The 19,143-nt window shown below is 38.2% G+C and overlaps 2 protein-coding genes across 2 annotated transcripts in view; both read left to right on the top strand.

Annotated features, from left to right (window-relative positions):
- LOC127630907 (serine/threonine-protein kinase ULK1-like) overlaps nt 1-8,094 on the top strand; it is a 30,296-nt gene extending 22,202 nt beyond the window's left edge. Inside the window, exons 15-28 of the mRNA XM_052108767.1 lie at nt 176-259; nt 843-950; nt 1,069-1,199; nt 1,372-1,440; nt 1,930-2,042; nt 2,395-2,570; nt 2,757-2,869; nt 3,717-3,839; nt 3,957-4,123; nt 4,656-4,831; nt 4,966-5,084; nt 5,941-6,098; nt 6,257-6,392; nt 6,496-8,094. Coding sequence (XP_051964727.1) covers nt 176-259; nt 843-950; nt 1,069-1,199; nt 1,372-1,440; nt 1,930-2,042; nt 2,395-2,570; nt 2,757-2,869; nt 3,717-3,839; nt 3,957-4,123; nt 4,656-4,831; nt 4,966-5,084; nt 5,941-6,098; nt 6,257-6,392; nt 6,496-6,551 — 1,729 coding nt within the window. The 3' untranslated portion in view covers nt 6,552-8,094. The remainder of the gene's footprint in view (nt 1-175; nt 260-842; nt 951-1,068; nt 1,200-1,371; nt 1,441-1,929; nt 2,043-2,394; nt 2,571-2,756; nt 2,870-3,716; nt 3,840-3,956; nt 4,124-4,655; nt 4,832-4,965; nt 5,085-5,940; nt 6,099-6,256; nt 6,393-6,495) is intronic.
- Nucleotides 8,095-13,727: 5,633 nt separating this feature from the next.
- The window catches only part of LOC127630758 (E1A-binding protein p400-like), a 38,151-nt gene continuing 32,735 nt past the window's right edge, over nt 13,728-19,143 (top strand). The window contains 4 exon segments of the mRNA XM_052108511.1: nt 13,728-13,887; nt 14,882-16,239; nt 17,625-17,732; nt 17,926-18,010. Coding sequence (XP_051964471.1) covers nt 14,920-16,239; nt 17,625-17,732; nt 17,926-18,010 — 1,513 coding nt within the window. The 5' untranslated portion in view covers nt 13,728-13,887; nt 14,882-14,919.

Raw genomic sequence — 19,143 nt, 5'->3', positions numbered from 1 at the left:
GTTAACTGTGGGTTGGGTTTTGGCTGTCTTTGACCTGTTTATGGTTTTATTGTAACATTAAAAGCTGTTGTCATTTTATCATAAATGAGGTTTAGTTTAGTTGTTTAGTTGTTATTGTTACAGCTGGAAGATTTTAAGCATAACTCTTGTGTAATTGTGTTTGTACTATTTCTAGAAGTTCACTACTGGGTGTCACTGCTTGTGTAGGTCGAACTCCATTATCCTCACCATCTCTCAAAATCTCCCCTAGGCCTTCCAGGTACTGTGGGATTAGTGTTAAATGCTGAAGAGACTGTATAAACGCACTCTCTGAAGGCGGTCAGCCCTTGTTAAACAGCAACAATAGCCTTTTTTTGCATGTGTGAACTGATGGACGGCTGTCTGACCTAATGACCCCGTTTACACCTGGTATTAAGATGCATTTCGGGTGATCTGATCACAAGTGGTGAGCCCTAAATACAAATGCAAATGGGGTTTAAAATGTTTTGTGATCCAATCACAAAAATCACATATGGTGGTAGTCAAAAATGCCTGTGACCACATCGCATTTGAAGTGTAAATGCTAATCCTTCCTGAATGCGTCCTGGACCAGTCTTTTATGACTTTTTTACGGTTTATTATCATGCAGTATCACAATGGCTTAGTGATTGATGTATGTCGTCATGAAACAGAGTCCCTCCCCTCGAAATCCCAACACAAGTGGTCACAGGAGGCGCATTTGAGCAACCAGGTGTAAACCGCGTCAAAGTGACAGGAGAAAGTGCGAATTCTTGGGATGAAATGAGAGGGAACAAGTGGTCCTAATGTTGTTAATGTGCACAGGATATGCTCTCTCTCTGTAGGCGTGGGGAGTGCTGTGGCAGTAGTTACAGTCAGTCTGTTCCTGTTCCAGTGCCTACACAAAAACACAACTACCAAAGAATGGAGCAGAACCTACAAGTGTCTGACAGGTTGGCTCACTCTTATATTTCTCCCTCACTTTCAATTAACATGATATGAATAATGATGAAATTATCTCATATGAATGCCCCATACATCCCCTTATGAGTTCCCTTGCTTCTGTTTCAGGTCTGTACATGACTGCATGAGTGAATTTACGGCATGTGGGATAACCGGGGCTTCACCTGAAACAGGAAGAGGATTGTCTCATCGTAGACACTCCACAGGAGGGTTCAGACCATATCTACACTCTCTACAGGGTAAGGACCCCAGTTCACAGCAGATGTATGCTTTGATTTGAATGTAGGACTAAAAGAGGAAGATAATGTATGTTAGAGGTAGTTTTGTATGGAATTAACAGATTAATTCTGCCTACTTATTTGAGTTTAGTTTTTACAATTATGCTGACCGGTTTCTGTTGTCTTTTCTCAGTGGGAACAGTTCCTGAAACACTTAATCAGCCTGAACCTACTGGCAGTAGAACCGGGTCACACGCCACAGGTAATAATCCCTCTTATATTCCAAATCAAATACATTTTTTATGAATGCTCATTCAAATTCAATAAGAATTTCAATTGAGTGTGCTTTATTGGCATGGCAAAAACTGTACATTTGTATTGCAAATGTGTTAGCAACATACCTGCATACAATGAGAAATTGTGCAAAATATGTCAAATAAAGTAACAATGCTGCAAATAGAGTAAACAAGTAATATTAGCTAATTAAATGGAAATAGTAAAGTAGTAGTTAAAAATACAATTTCAGTGCAGAGCAAACTAAGAAATTAGCAATTATTATAAATAGCAAAAGGGAGTAAATTAATTTAAAAAAACATTTAATTAATTAAATAAAAATAAAATAAAAAAATCTAACAATCTAACAATGAAGAATAAGATATAATGTGCCAATAACAGAGATCTATACATAAAATAGAGAGATTTTACTTTTTTGTACTTTACATAGATACGTATGTTTCTCTTTCTGTCTCAGATGTGTGTCATCGGCAGGTCTCTCCTCTCTTCACTGATCTTACAGCCATGGAAACAACCCTGACCAACAAAAACAGGAGCAGTCGACACAGTCCAGAATCCATTGTGCACAGAGTGAGTTCATTATTCTGATTCTGATTAATCAGGACACAACAGACCATAAACACGGAACACTGCTCGGCCAGGATAGTTGCCGTGACTTTTTTTAAACTTTCTAGTAAACCTAGGTATTTTAAAAATATGGGTAATTTTGGTCACTTTCAGTGGCATTTTTGCCCCAAGCCCTGGTTAACATTTGACCCTGGTAAATGATAATTTAGCTGTTGTTGTTGTTGTCCTCCAAAAATCTCTAAATGGTATAACTTGCCTGCATTAGGACAAGATGATCACTATAACAGTCCTAAATTACAAAAAAAATACATATCTTTTTTTGTAAACAAACTTTTCTTCATTTCCTGAATTTTAGTGGGATTTGTATCAGCGGCCCAGTAGTGGTCCAGCTCCATGTATGGCACCTGTTCAGCGAGGTCTGAACGCCCGAACTAAGACCCTGTCTGACCTGAAGGAGTTGACACAGAGCCCAGCATCAGGGCCCCGTGTGCCCCTTTTCAAGCATGTGGAAAGAAGTGACACAGTCAAAAGGTAATATTCATTAGAGCTTTAGTGCTGCTTGAAGATAAGTTCGTTACGCAATTGTGATAAAAAATTATATTTAATAATCAGCACTGATATCACTGTGATTTATATTATTGCTGCAGGATGATTATTTGGCTTTGTTACATTGGACTATGTGAGGTAATGTTTTTAAGTTTCATTTGTGTTGTGTAGGTCATTAAGTACTGGTCGTCTCTCAGATAAGCTGCTGAAGGCTGTGTTTGGACCTCAGATAAACAGAGGCAGCTGTGAAGGCTTAAATTCTGAGAAACCCATGGACACAGCAGGTATGAGAATACACTAACTGTAATGTTAGCCACTTTCACACATGAAGCCAATTAAATTGGTGTAAAATTGTCAACATTTCTTTTTTGGTAAATGTACCACATCTGTTATTCATACAAACAACTGCTGCTGATATTTTCAAAACTGATTTGCTGGTATTTCAAATATAGATATAGATAACACTTAATGTAAATGTAGCACAGATTGCTTTCAGTGTATTACATTTTTAATTGTCTTGAAATAGCAATTACAATATCCAAGATGTGTATGACTTTTTTTATTCTGTTACACAAACAAGGATTTTTTTGTAAAATATCTCTGTAGCTCTGTAGTGCCATACAATGTGAAAGTGAATGGTGGCCAGAACTTTGAAGGTCCAAAAAGCATATAAAGGCAGCATAAAAGTTATATAATAGGTCTGGGTGAGAAACAAATTAATATTTTTGTACTTTTTTTCAATATAAATCTCCACTTTTAAAGGCTCAGCTAAGGGCTTTTTTTGACCTAAGAGTTCTTCTTTTGTTTTTGCTGATTTGCATTCTTCATGTATTTCGCCACCTACTGGGCAGAAAGCATAATACTGAAGATATAGATTTAACCACTGAAGTCTTACATAGATTACTTTAAAGCTGCCTTTTATATGTTTTTTGAGCATAGGGTTTAGGACCCTGTTAGGACTTGCATTGTATAAACCTAAAGAGCTGAGATATTCTTTTAATAATCTTCATTTGTGTTCAGCAGATGAAAGAAAGTCATACACATCTGGGAGGGCATGAGGGTGAGTAAATGATAAGAACATTTTCATTTTTGAGTAAACTATCCCTTCTTGTCTTGTCTTGATCTCTCTAGCACCCTCTGGTGGCAGTAATGTCACAGAACAGGGGTCAGTCAGCCCTGGAGTTGTCTTCATGTTGGGCACTCCTGAATATGGACACACGCCTCCTCACTCTGCTCGAACAAGACGCTTCTCAGGTGAGAATAAGATGAAAACAAAAGAATTTGTATGTGCATGATTTTACTTTTCTGTGTTATTGTAACTGTGAGCTTCACAATTCAATACATGATACTTGAGTACTTGCTGTGTTCAAGTGGGCACTCCCAGTCCAACAACCCCTGGCTGGACCTACAGTAACTTGCACGAGGCATATGCCTCGCCTGACAGCCTGCGCTATGGTTACACGGACGCCATGGCAACAAACCTGTGTGGGGGTGTAGCTTTCGTTCCCCCTGAATTGCCAGAGGAGACACTTATGGAGGTAAAATAATTGAGCTATGCATTATTTATGAAATGGAACAAAAGTTAATTTACTTTAACTGCCATTATCAAAAATATTCCTGGATAAGTATCAGGATGGTCCTGTATCACCACCTGAACTGTACATTACTCTGACTATTACACTGCTACATAAATAAATACATTTAGGGAGATTAATTATTGATTTTAGTTAAAATATTGTATTATGTGTGGAAAAAGAGACTGTAAAGTGAAATGAGAGACTTGAAACTAGCACAAGTAGAGTATTTATTTATCAAGTAGAAAATTGGTTGTCTGTAACAACGTCCTATTAAACAGTTTAGCAATCATTAGCAAAAGTATTTGACCGTAGAATGCTGCAAGTGACCGATAAGTTGGTGGTCTTTATTGTGGCTTGGAATATCTTGTGGCACCTTCAATTTGTATGATCTGTTCAACCCCTTTGGAGCAGTTCTCATTGTATCATGTATATTACGATTAGAGTTGATTAGTGGAATCATTAATTACAGGGTTTGATGTCATTTTCTTCCTAGGAGGGGCATACAGACCTGTTGAGCCAACTGCGCTTCATTCTAGCCTTTACCCACTGCATCACTGAGGTCGCTGGAACAAAGGATAGTGGAGTTGAGAGGAGTCTGGCACTTGATGCTTCATTCTTAGAGCAGAGCGTGGTGGCTGACCAGATCAGCCAGCTGAGCCATGAGTGGAGGTGAGATACTACTCAAACACACATAAATACAATCTATGTGTTTTCCTGCAGAACATACTGTATACAGTACTGTTTGTGTCATGTGAATATAAAGGTTTACACTGTTAGTGATGTGCACATGTATGTATATGTAGCTCTGCAGAGCAGCTGGTCCTCTATATGAAATCTGCTGAGCTGCTGTCCTCTGCATTACACACAGCGAAGGATGGGATTAAAGAAGGCAAACTTTACCCATCAGAATCTGTCAAACAAGGTAAATCTCACACCTTCTAAAGTAGATTCATGTTCAGCAAAACAATGCAACCTGTAGGACATACAGATAATTCAGTTGCACTGGGCAGTTTTTTAGTCAAAGGCTTTTAAATTATTTGTATATTCTGTATACACTAGGGCTGTTAATTTAACGTGTTAATGTGGTGCGATTAATTATATGAAAAAATTACATGTTAAAAAATGTACACAATTAATTATGCCCCTGACCCATATGTAAATTCCGTAATAAGGAATGTCACATCCATCGTAGGAATTTAAACAATGTACAACCTTTGATTTTGAATTTGTGGCAATAGGGGGCTGTTAGTGTAACTCCAGCTGTACAGGCAACATACCTCGTTAAACCAATGTGCAGGCAGCACTGCCTTACATAGAAGATGCACTCTTGCGCTCAATGAAAGCTTGACCGAGAGTAGACCTTATTCACAGTTGTGCCATCTTTGATTTTTGACGTGACCACTTTATTAGGTACACCTGTACGCCTACTTATTCATGCGATTATCTAATCAGCCAATCATGTTGCAGCAGTGTAATATATAATATCATGCAGATATGGGTCATGAGCTTCAGTTAATGTTCACATCAACCATCAGAATGGAGAAGAATTATTTTTTATCTCAGAGATTTTGACCGTGGCATGATTTTTGGTGCCAGACAGGCTGGTTTGAGTATTTCTGTAGCTGCTGATCACCTGGGATTTTCACACACAACAGTCTCTAGAGTTTACTCAGAATAAAATGGTTAGTGAGAGTACTTTTTACTAATTTGACTTGAATAGGTACTTTTAAGTGAGTCATTCTGATTGACATGTTGTCTTTGTGTGTTGGTTCTTGCAGTGGTACGTAAGCTGAATGAGCTGTATAAGGAATGTGTGAGCTCTTGCCGCTCTCTCACTGAGAAACTCCAGCTTTTCTTCAGCAGTAAACAAAGACTGATGGACCGCATGAACAGCATTACTGCTGAAAGACTCATTTACACGCACACCATTCACATGGTATGAGCATACTTTGGGTTTCTTAGTTACTAAGAAACAGTTAGTATTGACAATCACATTAAGGTATATGATGGTTCTATTGCATTGTTTAATTTAGTGTGTAATACCTCTAGACTAGTATATGAAATATTAATAGCACTCCCCTGTCATGTAATCAGGTACAGACTGCAGCACTGGATGAAATGTTTCATCATGGAGAAACATCTGTAGAACGATACCATAAGGCCTTACTACTAATGGAGGGGCTGTCCCTAATCATTACTGAGAATGCAGACCTGAACAATATCAACAAATGTGAGAATCACATGCACACACGCACACAAACACTTCTTTGGTAGACAGTTGAGTATTGAGTATTCATCTCACCTCAACATGTGTGTGTTTGCTGTGTCTTCAGGCAAGCAGTGTATTGAACGACGTCTATCCTCTCTCCAGCCCAGAGCATGTGTGTGATCAGATCACAAGAAGACCATATTCGTTCCAAAGCTGTAGTATGTGTAAACATATAAACCATCAATGACATGGATGCTCATCATTAAACCGTATTAAAACTTGCTTAGAATCTCAGTACCACTAAATTACTCAGTACCACCAATGTTTTGATGAACTTTGCCTTCATGAATCTGCATGAATCTGAAGAAATGGAATGAAAATTTGATCTACTCTATTTTAAGGGAATACATAATCATTTTAAACCTCTGTAGCTACCTCCCTCTCAAACGTTTCGTGAAACATCAGCTGGTGGTAGACGGGTTGTAGTTTGTCAGTGATAGACTACAGAGGTCTAATGTGGCAGTTGACCAAAATTGTGGCAAATCTTTGTTGACCTACTGATTAAGATTATCTGTTTCATATGTTGTCATATGAAGGTGGAAGAAATACTTGAGATTTGTAATATATGAACTGAACTATCATACTGTTGTTCATGTTTATGTAAAACAGTGAAGCACTTTATAAACCTAATTGCCTTTTGGATTCCTGAAAGCAATCACTGAGGAGAAGACAAGCCTACAATGTAAAAGCTAATTTCTGTTTAATTAGCTTCTGCTGATAAGTCAAAGAAAATGCAATAAGACAATAGTCAATATATTTGTATGTAGCACTTTGTATTTATAGTAGTCTGTTTTAGTCTTGCATGATAATATGTATTGTACATGTGATTGTTTTATTTTTCAATTTGCACCAAAATACTGCTCGAAAGAAACAGTTTAGGGGTAAAGCTTTAAGCATCTAGGTGTTCATCTTTTGCAAGTACACAGCTTTTGCACATTTTGCTTGTAGAGATTTGAAAGGTTTTCTTAGCTGGATATGAGACTCATACTTTTCAATTTTACTTTTGAAAGTTTGTCCTTAACTTGCACTATTGTTGCATCACCAAGACGTCTATCAAAATGTTTAGGATGACGATAACCCTAAAGGTCCTGTTTTATCTTTCCCTCAGCTGTAACTGATGTTAACCAGGTTTTCTTATCAGGGTGTTTTAAGGCATTTAGTCTGAATTGCGTGTGGTCAAATAAACTTTGATAAATGCACAGCAATCTTTATGAAATTTGTGGTGATTGTTAAATTGAGGACAATGAACCATTTTGTATATGTTGTTACAGTATTTAAGATGTCTTTTCTGATATTTTTGTGTCTTTTACTTTCCATTCAGAGCAGCCAAAAATCAAAAGCATGTGGGTGTGATGGAAATAAATGTCACACATTTTTAATCCATGTATGTTCATTTCTTTCACGTGCACAAAATGTATCATGGCAAATCTTTTTCTTCAACAAGTACTAGAATTGTGAGTTCGGTGGTATGCCATTTTTACTCCTGCCCGAGTGCTAGACTACAATTAGACACTTTTTACAGTCTTTGTTATTTTTACACTAGATTGCAAATCTTGGTTGAAATGTTGTTTCAAATGTTTGTTGACATGCCTATCCTTTATAAATACGATTTGTTTGGTCCAATTTGTCAAACTACTGTTTCACCAATTAAATAATTATTTTAAACTGGTTTAGGTTTACAGTGTTACATTTTGAGGAGTTTTACACAAATTTAATTCACCAAAGTCGAATGAATTGTAATTAAGTTGGCTTGTGAGAGCCAACTTACTGAAATCCTACTTAAACTTATTATTATACCGATTCTTCTTCTTCTTATTCTTCTTAGCGGTGAAATTTCGGTATCTAACTCCTCCTAGAGCTTTTAAGCTACAGGCACCAAACTCGGCACAGACCTTCAGACTAATCCCGAATAGTGTGCTATATCTTTTCTAACTGATCGGACTTACGGTTTTCCTAAAAATGACGATCAAACTCGGAAAAAACTCCCATTGACTTAACATTGCGGAATGTTCAGAAATTTAAATCCCAACTGACATTTTCACACACACAGACAAAAAGGGCCTGTCAGCCCTGCATCTCTCCCTCTCTCTCTCCCTCAGAGGATTTATTTTATCAAGCAGCCAGAAAGTAATGACCTAAAATCTTCCTAGCCACACGCTAAAACATGCTAAAAACGTGCTAGCATCTATCTGAGGGTCAATATCTATCTATCTATCTATCTATCTATCTGAGGGTCAATATCTATCTCTCTCTCTATCTATCTATATCTATCTCTCTATATATCTAAGGGTAAATATCTATCTATCTATCTAGCAACTAAGTTAAACTTTTTAACACTACACTGTAGAACTTGCTCATTAGAGTCATTAATTTGGGAATCAGACTACACTGGTCACACTGTATGTTTCACACTGTAGATTCAAAAGAACTGGCTCATTAGAGTCATTAATTTGGGAATCAGACTACACTGGTCACACTGTATGTTTCACACTGTAGATTCAAAAGAACCGGCTCATTAGAGTCATTCATTTGGGAATCAGACTACACTGGTCACACTGTATGTTTCACACTGTGGATTCAAAACAACTGGCTCATTAGAGTCATTCATTTGGGAATCAGACTACACTGGTCACACTGTATGTTTCACACTGTGGATTCAAAAGAACCGGCTCATTAGAGTCATTCATTTGGGAATCAGACTACACTGGTCACACTGTATGTTTCACATTGTAGATTCAAAAGAACTGGCTCATTAGAGTCATTCATTTGGGAATCAGACTACACTGGTCACACTGTATGTTTCACACTGTAGATTCAAAAGAACTGGCTCATTAGAGTCATTCATTTGGGAATCAGACTACACTGGTCACACTGTATGTTTCACACTGTAGATTCAAAAGAACCGGCTCATTAGAGTCATTCATTTGGGAATCAGACTACACTGGTCACACTGTATGTTTCACACTGTAGATTCAAAAGAACCGGCTCATTAGAGTCATTCATTTGGGAATCAGACTACACTGGTCACACTGTATGTTTCACACTGTAGAGTCAAAAGAACCGGCTCATTAGAGTCATTCATTTGGGAATCAGTCTACACTGGTCACACTGTATGTTTCACACTGTAGATTCAAAAGAACTGGCTCATTAGAGTCATTAATTTGGGAATCAGACTACACTGGTCACACTGTATGTTTCACATTTTAGATTCAAAAGAACTGGCTCATTAGAGTCATTAATTTGGGAATCAGACTACACTGGTCTCACTGTATGTTTCACATCGTAGATTCAAAAGAACCGGCTCATTAGAGTCATTAATTTGGGAATCAGATTACACTGGTCACACTGTATGTTTCACACTGTAGATTCAAAGAACTGGCTCATTAGAGTCATTAATTTGGGAATCAGATTACACTGGTCACACTGTATGTTTCACACTGTGGATTCAAAAGAACCGGCTCATTAGAGTCATTAATTTGGGAATCAGATTACACTGGTCACACTGTATGTTTCACACTGTAGATTCAAAAGAACCGGCTCATTAGAGTCATTAATTTGGGAATCAGACTACACTGGTCACACTGTATGTTTCACACTGTAGATTCAAAAGAACTGGCTCATTAGAGTCATTAATTTGGGAATCAGACTACACTGGTCACACTGTATGTTTCACATTTTAGATTCAAAAGAACTGGCTCATTAGAGTCATTAATTTGGGAATCAGACTACACTGGTCACACTGTATGTTTCACACTGTAGATTCAAAAGAACCGGCTCATTAGAGTCATTAATTTGGGAATCAGACTACACTGGTCACACTGTATGTTTCACACTAGATTCAAAAGAACCGGCTCATTAGAGTCATTTGTTTGGGAATCAGTCTACACTGGTCACACTGTATGTTTCACACTGTGGATTCAAAAGAACTGGCTCATTAGAGTCATTAATGTTATAATCAGACTACACTGGTCACACTGTATGTTTCACACTGTGGATTCAAAAGAACTGGCTCATTAGAGTCATTAATATTGTAATCAGATTACACTGGTCACACTGTATGTTTCACATTGTAGATTCAAAAGAACCGGCTCATTAGAGTCATTAATTTGGGAATCAGACTACACTGGTCACACTGTATGTTTCACACTGTAGAATCAAAAGAACCGGCTCATTAGAGTTATTTGTTTGGGAATCAGTCTACACTGGTCACACTGTATGTTTCACACTGTGGATTCAAAAGAACTGGCTCATTAGAGTCATTAATGTTGTAATCAGACTACACTGGTCACACTGTATGTTTCATACTGTAGATTCAAAAGAACCGGCTCATTAGAGTCATTTGTTTGGGAATCAGTCTACACTGGTAACACATGCTAGCATCGCCTAGCGAAGTGCTAAAACATGCTAAAAAAGTGCTAGCATCATGCTAACACATGCTAGCATCGCCTAGCAAAGTGCTAAAACATGCTAAAAGCGTCTTAGCATCATGCTTAACACATGCAAACATCGCCTAGCGAAGTGCTAAAAAATGCTAAAAGCGTCATTAGCATCATGCTAACACATGCTAGCATCGCCTAGTGAAGTGCTAAAACATGCTAAAAGCGTTCTAGCATCATGCTTAACACATGCTTAGCATCGCCTAGCGAGTCGCTAAAACATGCTAAAAGCGTCATTAGCATCATGTTAACACATGCTAACATCGCCTAGCGAGTGCTTAAAACATGTTAAAAGCGTCTTAGCATCATGCTTAACACATGCTTAGCATCGCCTAGCGAAGTGCTAAAAATGTTAAAAGCGTGCATAGCATCATGCTAACACATGCTTAGCATCGCCTAGCGAAGTGCTAAAACATTTTAAAATCGTGCTAGCATCATGCTAACACATGCTAGCATCGCCTAGCGGAGTGCTAAAACATGCTAAAAACATGCTAGCATCATACTAACGCATGTTAGCATCGCCTAGCGAAGTGTTAAACATGCTAAAAACGTGCTAGCATCATGCTAACACAAGCTAGCATCGCCAAGCGAAGTGCTAAAAGATGCTAAAAACGTGCTAGCATCATGCTAACACATGCTAGCATCACCTAGCGAAGTACTAAAAAATGCTAAAAACGTGCTAGCATCTATCTGTCTGTCTATCTATCTATCTATCTATCTATCTGAGGGTCAATATCTATCTATCTATCTATCTATTTGAGGGTCAATATCTATCTATCTATCTATCTGAGGGTAAATATCTATCTATCTATATCTATCTATCTATCTGAGGGTAAATATCTATCTATCTATCTCTCTATCTATCTATCTGAATGTCTATCTATCTATCTATCTATCTAGCAACTAAGTTAAACTTTTAACTACTTTAAACTACAAACTACTTTAAACTTTAAACTAATTTAAACTTTAAACTCATTTAAACTATAAACTACTTTAAACTTCAAACTACTTTAAACTATAAACTACTTTAAACTTTAAACTAATTTAAACTATAAACTAATTTAAACGTCAAACTACTTTAAAATTCAAACTAATTTAAACTTTAGACTAATTTAAACTTTAAACTAATTTAAACTATAAACTACTTTAAACTTCAAACTACTTTAAAATTCAAACTAATTTAAACTTTAGACTAATTTAAACTTTAAACTAATTTAAACTATAAACTAATTTAAACTTCAAACTACTTTAAACTTCAAACTTTCTGGTCCAAACTTTCACAAGCCAACTTAAAGTTTGTCTCGACAAACTTTTTCTAGTTTACATTTAGGATGACAATATCTGGCATGATACTACAACATCATGGGCCATCTCAATGTCTGGTTATTGCAGATTTATTACATGCAAATCCTCCACCACACATCCACACATAGAAGTACAAAATAATAGCTTATTTTGAGAGAATGGCATAGGGGTCATGAAAAGTTACACGTTCTAACTAAATGCAAATACCTTCTAATAAGTAGCCCCAGAGGGACTGTTCTTTAAAAAAATAAATAATAATAATAATATATATATAAGTAAATATAAATACATATAGTGTCAATTATTTATATATATAACTGACATTATATGTATTTATGTTCAGATTAGCGTTTGAGTAAATATAGAGTATTTACACTGCTTACATTTAATTACATATATAAATAGCAGGGGGAAAAGTAGTTTATTAACAGTGGAATAAATTGAAATAGCTTCAGATTAAACAGGAAATACATATGGAAATTAACAAAATTTTACATAATAGTAAACAGTCCACAGTCAGAGATAGATTAGTTGAAGAATTCCTGAAATTTCAAATGGAAATATTTTGTATTTCATGTAAAACAAATAGCAATTTGTGTATTAGTGTAATGTGTGTATTTATTAACGTATTATGCATTAATGATGACACTTATTTAAGATGTCTCTGTAGCACCCCCATTTTCACCTAAAGTCTCCAAAATTGGTACATAGTTCTCATCAAGCCAGACAATTTTCATAATTACAGTCATTAGCTCTGCCCAACAGGAAGTCAGACATTTTGGATTTTTTTGAAAATCGCAGGCTCTGAACTTTTAAATACTTCTCCTAGCGGATTTATGTGACTGTCACCAAATTCAGGCAACATTATGCCAAAAAGATACTAAAATGTGAAAGGATTTTTGGTATATCGAACGATGTCGCCATGGCGAGGCAATAAATTGCTGGCAAAAAAATGGGAAACAGGAAGTGTCCCATATCTTTTGTGTGCATTGTGTGATTTAGATAAAAATGCAGCTGTATGTTTGGTAATGGGGGTTGATCAGATGAATGTGGCTACTGTGGTTCATGATGGTCATAGTGCCACCACCTGGCAGCAGGAAGTGTGGCACTTACAACATGCTTTGAAATAGTCATCTTACATTTACCCAAATCACTCCAAAATTGCTTAGAATAATGTCAAGATAAGGCCGATGTAAAATTGTAAAGGTTTACTTGATATCTTAAATCGTGTTGTTGAGGCACTTGTCTCGCTTTCCTTGACGAAATGCATGTCCATCATGCATTATTTTCCTAAAGCCACCGGGTGGAAATCGACCCATTGTACTTGGGCCCACCATCGATGCAGCTATATTTAATTATAATTCTTTGAAGCGTCTTAGCTTTTTAAAACAGAGAGGGGGGGAAGCGAAAACTACATTTGTCCCGCCCTCCCACACAAATCTCTCGTGCACTGATGTGATTCGTTAACAGACATGTCAGTAAGTGCAGAGGTCGCGCTCTCTATGGAGCGCTTCCGGGTACTCGGAGAAGAAAGAAAAAAAAAAAAACAGTCAATCGCCATGTTTCACATTGTAGCATCTGTCATACGCTTGTAATAGTTTTATCCAGCTTTGTGTCCGCGAGAGTGGATGCACGCGCGTGTTTTGTAGCTTAGACTCTGAGTGCAGAGATTGAGTGGATGTTTGGAGCGCGAGGTGGTGTTTTTACAGTAAGTGGTGCGTGTTGTGGTTAGCAATGCATGCTAACAGCAGCGCGAGCGGAAACTCAAACATATTCTGCTATGAATATACACTTCAAATACACAACAACATGTGCTTAGAGAATACAGACCGATGTATTTAACATGTTCTCAGTAGGTAATGAGAGCTGTGTGCTGATATATGTAAAGGTGGGTGGGTTGTGTATGTTAGCCCGGAGGACTGTGAGTGTGTACTGATTAAAGGGGGTTACTTGTAAACAATGGTGTTGTCAACCTCACAGTGGGGTACAACCCTTAATAACATTTACTGTTTTTAGTCTCGGAGTTATTGTACTAATTGTTGTTATCGTAAAATCATATAACATTTATGGAATCTCATTATAACTGTCTAAGAGGCTTTTGCGATTTCTGTCATTTTGTTTAATTTCGTTTTAATGGCAGTAACTAAGATCATATTGCCGTTGTTTTACTGTAGTAACAACAACCGTAGAAACTATTGTATTTTGCCGGATGCTATGGTTGCCATGGGACATTTCTGTAAAGGATGGTTTCAACTGACAGTAGTTTATCGATACACATTTATGTTTACCGTGGTAATACATTTGTAGAGGGGAATAACTGCTGTCATAGACACTGTTACTCCAAAACATTTGTATACGAAAATGTTTATGTATTCGTGGTTGCCTGCAGTTAAAACTTTCATTTGTGTATAGTAATGCTGTTAGGTCTGAGGTAGTAGTTGTAGGTACAAATAATTTATCCATGAATAATGCATTGAGCCTCAGGTTACTCAAGGTGTTCGTCCATGTAATAAGTGTACTCTTAGACTTTTGGGTTAAAAGTGCCAGATAAATGATTGATATAGACTTTGTATTTGTTGTATTTAATAATAAAGGGTGTTGTACTGATTGATGTGCTGTGTTAACAGGAAGTAAAACATTGGTACATTATTTTTTTTTAATAAGCCTATACTTGCATGGTAGAGACTTTGCGCTATTGTCTTTCTACAGAGTGTTTTTTTTTTTTAATACAATAAGAGTGCCACGCAATGCACCATGGAGGAGGCCCACCAAACATGCAGCGGAGTCTTCAGAGATCCAAGTCTTTTACTGGGTGTGAGGCAGAAGAACAGCAGCAGCAGCAACAACAGCAGCTGCCAATGGCGGTTACCCAGCAACAGTCTGCAAACGCCAATCATCCCCAGTCACCGGTGACATCTTTTGCTCCAGCTGCGAGCCCTTCTGCACCACAGTCTCCTAATTATCAAATCATCATGAGCCGGAGTCCAGTCACAGGCCAAAACATGAACATCACTTTACAGAATGTTGGAACAATGGTTCCTGGGAACCAGCAGATCACCCTCACCTCTCTGCCACTCCAGAGTCCAGCCTCCCCTGGCTTTCAGCACCAGCCACAACAGTGGAGGTTTGAACCCGGGTCCTCATCTTACATCCAGGTAACATCACCCTTGTCCCAGACCATTCAACCTCAAAGTCCCACCCAGCACAGTCCGGTCCCCATTCAAGCTGTGCACCGGCCTGGTGCTCCTGGTTCTTCTTTGGGAGTGTGTGGTCAGAGCCCGACACGGTTTGTTGAGGCAATGGTTCGGCAAATCAGCTTAGGCAGCCCACCTGGAAGTGGACATTTCGTCTACCAGGATGGAACGGGATTGGCTCAGCTGGCTCCAACCACAGCAGGAACTGTTCAGCTGACTTCTCCTGGGACACCAGGGGCAGTCAGGGAAAGATGTCTCTCCCAGCCACACTCTCAAACTGGGGGAACCATTCACCATTTGGGGCCACAGAGCCCTATTGCGGCAGGGGCTGCTCTCCCAACATTAGGCAGCCCTGGACACATCACCACTTCTAATCTGCCTCCTCAGATTAGTAGCATCATCCAAGGCCAGTTGGGACGACCAATGATTTTTGAGAAGACGACACAAGGCATGGTGGCTGGTGTGGCAGTCCCTGCGGCTGCCTCTTTCGGGGTCCCTTCAGCCATTCCTCCCTCCAGTCCATCCAGGAGCAACCCTTCCCAGGGCCTCTCCAGCCAATCTTTGACCCCTATCAGCATGAAGAAGATGCAGCCAAGGAAGCTAGAAGAGATTGCACCCTCAAACCCAGAGGTGGCACAGTTGAGGAAGCAGTGCTTGGAGCATCATGGGAAAAAGATGGAGAGTCTGAAGGAGGTGTTTAAGGAGTATCTGATCGAGCTCTTTTTCCTGCAGCAACTGCAAGGGAATATGATGGACTACATTGCTTTCAAGAAGAAGCCTTGCGCACCCCTCTTCACCTACCTGAGGCAAAACGATCTTGACCTCGAAGATGAAGAGGATGAGGAAGAGCAGTCGGAGGTGATAAATGATGAGGTAAAAGAATGCTTTCAGCTTTTTTGAGTTAGAATCTGTTTTAAAATGCATGGCTGTAATTTTTCAAGGGAAAACTGACAATTACTTTGTTGGATGGAAAATTTTATAATGACTTTTTCCAAGCCTGAATTTAGGATGAAAATAAATTAATGGTATGGGTTTGAGTTGAGCCGCAGTTGTGGCACAATGTTGGTTACCACCAAATATTTATATATATGTGTGTGTGTGTGTGTATGTGTATATATATATATATATATAATTTTTATTAAATTGTTTTAAAAGTAAAAGTCGCTGATACAGTGAAAGGTGTATTTGAAGTGTGTATGTTAAGGTTTATGGATTGGCCCTATTCTTTTTAATGGTAAGTGCCTTTCTGTTCCATTATTTTTGCTATCTTTAAATAATAAGCCTAAACTATGGACAATTTTAAAGTATTTTCAGTGGTAATTAACATTCTGTATGGTCAGTCCATCTAAAGTGGTCCAATAATTATAATGTTGGGTGCTTGACCATTTTTTTAAAAAACATTTATTGATTACCTCTATGTTTTGGTATTACAAAACCACCAGTTTTTTTTTATTTACATGGTTTAACCACGATGGCCACCTTTGTGTCATGGTGCGCAACAAATTTTGGTTATACAGATGTTTACAGAAACGTCAATATCTCAGCTCAGGATGGTCCTAGCTCCTTGGAACAAAAACTGATGTACATATATAAACATTTTGCACATTCTTGTTCCATGAACTTAGAACTTAAGTTCTAATGTAATTATTAAAATTGCTGAAAGTTTCTCTTTTAGGGTCAATTTATAATGGGAAGGGTTCAAGTCTCAGTCGTAAATTTGTTTTAGGCTGTACTTGGGTAAGTATTGTGTGCATGCAGAACATTTCAGGTTTGAGTTGTTTTATTTATTTATTTTTTTATATACATTTCCTTCACTTTTGGGTTCATTATGTCTGATGGGGGACAACATAGGAACCTGAAAGTATTACATATGTAAGTCATCTATACTTGTATAATTCTGCTGTAAAAAGTGTGAGTTTGAGATTTCACTGGTTACAGAGCTAAGGCTAGTAGAAATCTTGGGAAAAGCATACTATATTCATGCATTACAGTAATCACTCAAAGAGAATTAAAAAATTGTCAAACATCCTATGATGGACCACTTGAGATGGATTAACCCTGCAGCAACGGCTGATGATTTTTAAAAATCCACAAACCGTAATCATGAACAAAATAAAGTCATGGAAGTGTATTGGTCAGAAGTGGTGGGAACCCTGAAACTCTTTAGAAGACATCTTGGTATCAGTTTTGTGTGGAGACACTGAAATATATTTTCTATGGCTTTGTATATTTCATCTGTTTCTATGACAACCTCTCAGGTGAAAGTAGTGACTGGAAAGGATGGACAGACGGTAACTCCTGTTGCTATAGCTACACAACTCCCACCCAACGTGTCTGCAGCGTTCTCCGTTCAGCAACCGTTCCAGGTCCATGCTTTATTACTATCAGAACATTTAAGCAGTTGCCTAATTTTTAGCCTATGTGTGTTAACAGTCAATGTGATTGTACTTGAGTGTGAGATTTGCGAGATTTATGACACTTGAATTCTAGAATTTCAGGATTTCGCTGTATTTGTTATTGATAAGTTCAGCTCAGTTTGAAATGTGTTTTGTCTCGCAGGCCCATACAGGGGTGGCAGGTGGTAGCATCACTAACCCTATAGACATGGAGGCTTTCAAACGACAGCAAGCCATTGCGCAAGCAGGTAGGGCGACGTTGACGCAGGGCAAAAGGGGAGACCTTTTTTTTTTTTTTTTTTTTCTTATTTCCCTGTTTTGTTTTCTATTTTTCTTTTTGCTGTTTTGCTTCTTTTCCCCCCTCCAATTCGCTTCTGCTTTCTCAGTATTCCAGCATCTTTTCCCAGCTCTGTGTTTGAAGCCTGTAACACAGATTTCAGGGTCAGAGCTTCCTGACAGCTACCACTGGTGTGCTTGTGCCAAGTGTATTGTTTTGGTTGTCCTGTTCTGTATCTGGGAGTGGGGTATTTTGCGTTTTGAGGGTATTGTGTGTTTTGCATCCCAGATCAGGCTAAGAGGTCCCGGATGGAAGTAGGTCGGCATGGGATGATATTCCAGCACCCTGCTGTTACTCCTTTAGGATCTCCTGGTGTTCCCCTCCAGCAGCTCATGCCGACAGCGCAAGGTAGGAGCGCCACTACGTCTTGGGCCAGATCCGATCTTGTGTCCATTATTCAATGCTGCTGGAGGTCAGAGTTCAATCCAGAGTGCCCAAAATTAATCCCACCTTCTACCAATTATCTTCAAATTGTTTTTCACTTGTTGGGACTCTGTTCAGGCTTAGTCCTGATCTCAGAATCTTTCTTTAACCATCAGAGGGACAGCTGGGTAGAAGATACAGTTGAAGATCAATTGGAAGACATCACTCTTTTTTTTTATTTATGATTTGCTCATTAGTTCTTTGAGCCATTCACCTCATGTGTTTTCATTCTTCGGCATGAAGGCATCTCTGATTCCATGATTCCATCTATGGCTCATCAGATGATGAGTCCAAAACGTTCTCTCCATTGGGATGTCCTCTATCACATCATGTTTGTTTTACGTTTATTTCTGGGTTTTATAGTTGACATATTTTCCCCTGAGTTCCGTTCACCTCCCTAAACTCACTGCATTGTCAACTTGGAGTCTCAATGCATTTTCATCCCTGGTTCCCTTCAACTCGCAAATAATTTTAGTTTATCCTCATTTTATTGCTATCTTTTCAGTTCACACCCTCATCTTTATAACATTACTTTATGACTGCAAGTCTGTTTCAGACATGATGGTGAGGTGCTGTAAGTTTTGCTCAAGTAAGGTCTAATAATAAAACCGATCCTTTAGC

This window comes from Xyrauchen texanus, chromosome 37, assembly GCF_025860055.1.
Source record: "Xyrauchen texanus isolate HMW12.3.18 chromosome 37, RBS_HiC_50CHRs, whole genome shotgun sequence".
Taxonomy (NCBI): Eukaryota; Metazoa; Chordata; class Actinopteri; order Cypriniformes; family Catostomidae; genus Xyrauchen; species Xyrauchen texanus.
This window is presented reverse-complemented; position numbering and strand designations above follow the sequence as displayed.